General features: G+C 25.2%; 1 protein-coding gene across 1 annotated transcript in view; it reads right to left on the bottom strand.

Moving 5' to 3' along the window:
• Positions 1–981: 981 nt before the first annotated feature.
• LOC111622068 overlaps positions 982–5,910 on the bottom strand; it is a 21,248-nt gene continuing 16,319 nt past the window's right edge. Inside the window, exon 2 of the mRNA XM_023364385.1 lies at positions 982–1,609. Within this exon, the coding sequence (XP_023220153.1) occupies positions 1,082–1,606 (525 nt within the window). The 5' untranslated portion in view covers positions 1,607–1,609 and the 3' untranslated portion in view covers positions 982–1,081. The remainder of the gene's footprint in view (positions 1,610–5,910) is intronic.

Below are 5,910 nucleotides of genomic sequence, written 5' to 3'. Positions count from 1 at the left end.
AAAAAATGTACTTTCTCTTTATGAATTTATTAATGAAGCAGTTAAATTTTTACTTGTTTATATTTACTTGTTACACTGATATCTATACCAGATGATTAAAAAAAAAAAATTCAAAATAGTTTAAGAACATTGCTGCAAGCTATGTTATACTTAGCTATGTTAAAGTTAATGAGTAAAATAATACTGAGTCTTTAAATAATTTTAAATAAACTATTATACGATTATTTTAAAATAAATATACTTAAATATATGAGTATTTTTTAGATAACTTAATAATTATTTATGACTTTTTCCATAAACAATTAACTAAACATTTAAAATAATCAGAAAATTAACACTATAAGAAAATTAATACTGACATAACATTAATTTCAATTAGTCTAGAGACATTAAAAACATGTGAAACAAAATCTTCTTTTAGAAATTTTAAAACTAAGTGCAATATTTGAACAATTATGAGCTTCTTAATTATCATCCAAATTATAGTTTGAAATATATACTCGTAATTAGCTTAGAGTTAAATTACTAAAACTCGTGTAACTTAAACCAGATATGAAAAACTATTTGTATAAGATATGGCACAAAATTTATATTTATATAAAATATTTTGCATACTGCATTATATAGTAAAAGTATCGACAGAGGAAAAAAATGAAATATGAGAAATTAATATACAATAATTGGCAAAAATATTGCATAATATTTGTGTTATTCAACATCTTAGAAATTATTTATGGAATGATTTTTAAATAAAATGAAATTAATTTATGTAAAATATTAAGTGATTTCAAATAAATTAGAATTAAATTAACATAAACATTAAGTTATAGATGATTACATTAAAATAAAAAAACCTGAGATCAAGTATTTTTAGTTTAAATACAAGAATTATTGTAAAACACTTTATAAATTTACATATAACAAAAATAGATGTATTTTACATTTAATAATGTTCAAATATTCTATTTTATGATATGCCTATGTATATATATATTTTTTTGTGTTTTCTAAATTAATTTCATGAAACAATAGTAACTGTTACTTTAAAATTTATCATTATTTTATCAAATTTTCTGGAATATCAACAAACATTAACATGAACTTTTCGAAATGTTATACTATCCCAAATTGATACAGTGATGATGATAAGTAAAAATATTCCACATATTAATTCTAGATATGCTATGATTGTGACTGAAGTATCATGGAACATAATTAAAACTATAACATCAGATATCACCATTGCTATTGTGAAGATAATTCCACAAGCCCATGAAGCAAGAATACATAATGCACCTTCTCTACCAGCTTTTCTAATTCCTTCTTGCCAGCCTTGAAAGTTTTCTCCAGAGTGCTCTGATAAAATAAAAAGATTAGCCAAAGCTGCTTCCATCATAAAAAATCCACACAAAATAGCAATGAAAAGGAATAAACCCATTGATTCTTTTAAACCAGTTGCACTAACAATACCAATTATCATTGTGACAACACCAATACTAATTTGTAAAGATCTTAAAATGCAAACATATTTCTTGCGAGATTTATAATGAATCCTATATTGTTTATCAACTGAACAGGCATATTCTTCATCTGATTCATCCACCATATTCTAAAAAAAAGGAAATTAAATTAATTAATTTCTTACAGTATAATATTTAAAAAAATGATAATAATGTATATAACTTTTAATTTAAACTTACTAAAAACAATACAAATTCAAAAATATTACAATAAGTTAAATATTTAGTATATTAACTAAATATGATTTCTTTATTTATTTAAAGTATAAAATCATAAAAATTTTATCATTTGGAATCAAATAAGACTTATTTCTTTTGTTATACAATGTTGTTTTATATCAATTACACATCATTTTTATGCTCATTACAAATTTTTGAGACAAAGTAAATGTATAAAATGAATACTTTTATAAACACTGTTTCCACTTAAAATTTAAATATAAATCCTGAATTTCTGTTCAACTACAGTAATCTAAATATATAAAATTAATTGTCCTAACTGACTGACTGACTGATTCATCATCGCCCAGAGCAAACCACTGAACTTAAAGATGTGAAATTTTGTACACAGTTAGGGTATGTCATGAAAATATACACTAAGAAAGGTTTTTTCGAAATTCCCATGGAGGGGAGAGAGAAAGGATTAAGGCTTAACCTGAAGAACGGCTTCTACTGTACTATTTTAGATGCAATTTTTTGTTTTTAACTACATTTAGTTTTCATTGAGTACTTAGGTGTATTAAATTGATAACATTTCAGACATTGTTATAAATATTTTTATATATTTTGATTTTTTAACCAAATGTTTGAAACGTTTTAAATTCAAATTTGTTATTGCATATTGGTTCAATTATAGAATGATTGTAAACATTCCAGAAAATTGATTAAATTGAAAATAGTTTGTTTGATTCTCAGCGGTAGGTGTTATATAACAATTACTATGGTTGTTGAAATACTGAATATAAATGGGGTTTGCTTAAGAAACCCCCACGGGCAAAGTCGTGGGTAACAGCTAGTATTTGATAATTTTTTACAAAGTTAAAATAAGATTCCAACACTTTTTTTAATAATTAAACATTTTTTAGAGTATTTTATTAACAAAACAGAATTTACAGTAAAATTTTATTCTTAATACATAAAATATATGGTTTTAGTTCACTACAACAATTAAAGAGCTTAAGTACTGTATATTGCAAATTCATGATGAATCATTGAAATGATTTTCATCATACTTAAGCTGTTTAATTGTCAATGACATCTACAATAAAAACCATTTCAATGATTATTCAAATTTTTGGGACAATTCAAGGTTGATATAGTTTCTATTCTTAACTATATTCAATTAAACATATGAATATAGTTAGAAAGTTTCAATAATGTTTATAAAATGAACAATATTAACTGAGTAGCTAATTTAATAATAAGGATACAATGAATATTTAATCACTATTCAATATTCAGTATATTTATTAAAAATTTAATTAAATTAAATAAATTATATCTTAGTTTTTATTTTGTTTTTTTACAGTTATTTTGCTTTTATATATTTACTCATAAAAGTTATCAGATATCTAATTAATAGTTCTTTTTAAGATTTAAGGTTATTCTGATATATCCAAGTTTCTTTATGGAATTTAAATCTCAGATATTTATTAATCTTTTCATTAAAAATTTTCTTTATAATTGTAATATAGTGCATTCTTACTAATCTGAATGTACTCAAATCCAAATTTTACTTAATCTGAACAAATTCTGTTCATATTTTTCCAGGGCTGTGGAGTCGGAGTCGGTAGATTTTTACGCGACTTCCACAGCCCTGGCAGGGCTGTTGAGTCGGAGTCGGAGTCATGGAGTTTTGGTGTTTTAGTCGGAGTCGGTAGATTTTTACGCAACTCCAGACCCTGTATTTTTCACTAAATGTTTGAGCTAAAACAAAAAATTCTTAGATTATATTTTTAAAAACAAGTTTTTTGTAAAATTAATATGCATTATACATTTTAACATATAAATATATATACACACAGAAACACAAATCAATATAACAATATCTTTTCTCTATATATAACCCCATTAATCTAAATTATCCTCTATATAAATTATCAGTAATTTGGATTAGCAAAAGTGCACTATAATTTGTAATCTGTTACTTTTCATATAAGTCAATCACAGTTTTAGAAAGACTGCCAACAGAAAAATAAATTTAACTTATAATGAGTTTAATCAGATATATAAAAGCACTTGAAGACATTTCAAATAAATAAGGAATAATTAAAATAGGGTCAATGTGGGTAAATATGAGACACTTTTCAAAACTTTCGTAACAGCATTTGTTAAGATCAGTATTTTACAAAGAGAAATACATGACAAGGTCTACAGATAGTGTTAAAATCTAATGGAGTATTCATTTTTTCTGTATGTATGAGAAATGTTGAGCAAAAAATTTTTTCCTGTCTCATATTTTTCTTTCAAAAGATAAAATATGAGACACTGGGAGATGAAAAAGGAGACAACCATTACATCACCATAAGGACTTACCTATGCTAACAGGGACATTAATAATGAGGTACTACAGGTTAAATGCAAGACATTTTTGTATAAAACATTGCTCCACGATATTTAGTTCCAAGATGTATAATTTTTAAAAACTGATTTTTTATACAGCCTATTTTCTTAACATTTTCACATGAAATTTTTTAATTGACGTAAGTAGATATGATTAAATATTCATCATTGAAAATTGTTCTGTAGTTGTGTACAATTTAAAAGTGTAAAATAAAATATAATTTTATTTTATACTTTTAAATTAAATAATTTTAATTTTTTAATTNGCATGCATTGTGAGTCGGATGGTAAGGAAAAGTGAAAGTTGGAGTCGGTAGATTTTTACGCGACTTCCACAGCCCTGGCAGGGCTGTTGAGTCGGAGTCGGAGTCATGGAGTTTTGGTGTTTTAGTCGGAGTCGGTAGATTTTTACGCAACTCCAGACCCTGTATTTTTCACTAAATGTTTGAGCTAAAACAAAAAATTCTTAGATTATATTTTTAAAAACAAGTTTTTTGTAAAATTAATATGCATTATACATTTTAACATATAAATATATATACACACAGAAACACAAATCAATATAACAATATCTTTTCTCTATATATAACCCCATTAATCTAAATTATCCTCTATATAAATTATCAGTAATTTGGATTAGCAAAAGTGCACTATAATTTGTAATCTGTTACTTTTCATATAAGTCAATCACAGTTTTAGAAAGACTGCCAACAGAAAAATAAATTTAACTTATAATGAGTTTAATCAGATATATAAAAGCACTTGAAGACATTTCAAATAAATAAAGAATAATTAAAATAGGGTCAATGTGGGTAAATATGAGACACTTTTCAAAACTTTCGTAACAGCATTTGTTAAGATCAGTATTTTACAAAGAGAAATACATGACAAGGTCTACAGATAGTGTTAAAATCTAATGGAGTATTCATTTTTTCTGTATGTATGAGAAATGTTGAGCAAAAAATTTTTTCCTGTCTCATATTTTTCTTTCAAAAGATAAAATATGAGACACTGGGAGATGAAAAAGGAGACAACCATTACATCACCATAAGGACTTACCTATGCTAACAGGGACATTAATAATGAGGTACTACAGGTTAAATGCAAGACATTTTTGTATAAAACATTGCTCCACGATATTTAGTTCCATAAGACTTATTTCTTTTGTTATACAATGTTGTTTTATATCAATTACACATCATTTTTATGCTCATTACAAATTTTTGAGACAAAGTAAATGTATAAAATGAATACTTTTATAAACACTGTTTCCACTTAAAATTTAAATATAAATCCTGAATTTCTGTTCAACTACAGTAATCTAAATATATAAAATTAATTGTCCTAACTGACTGACTGACTGATTCATCATCGCCCAGAGCAAACCACTGAACTTAAAGATGTGAAATTTTGTACACAGTTAGGGTATGTCATGAAAATATACACTAAGAAAGGTTTTTTCGAAATTCCCATGGAGGGGAGAGAGAAAGGATTAAGGCTTAACCTGAAGAACGGCTTCTACTGTACTATTTTAGATGCAATTTTTTGTTTTTAACTACATTTAGTTTTCATTGAGTACTTAGGTGTATTAAATTGATAACATTTCAGACATTGTTATAAATATTTTTATATATTTTGATTTTTTAACCAAATGTTTGAAACGTTTTAAATTCAAATTTGTTATTGCATATTGGTTCAATTATAGAATGATTGTAAACATTCCAGAAAATTGATCAAATTGAAAATAGTTTGTTTGATTCTCAGCGGTAGGTGTTATATAACAATTACTATGGTTGTTGAAATACTGAATATAAATGGGGTTTGCTTG

This window comes from Centruroides sculpturatus, unplaced genomic scaffold, assembly GCF_000671375.1.
Source record: "Centruroides sculpturatus isolate CEXI.00-Female unplaced genomic scaffold, Cexi_2.0 scaffold11, whole genome shotgun sequence".
Classification (NCBI taxonomy): Eukaryota; Metazoa; Arthropoda; class Arachnida; order Scorpiones; family Buthidae; genus Centruroides; species Centruroides sculpturatus.
This window is presented reverse-complemented; position numbering and strand designations above follow the sequence as displayed.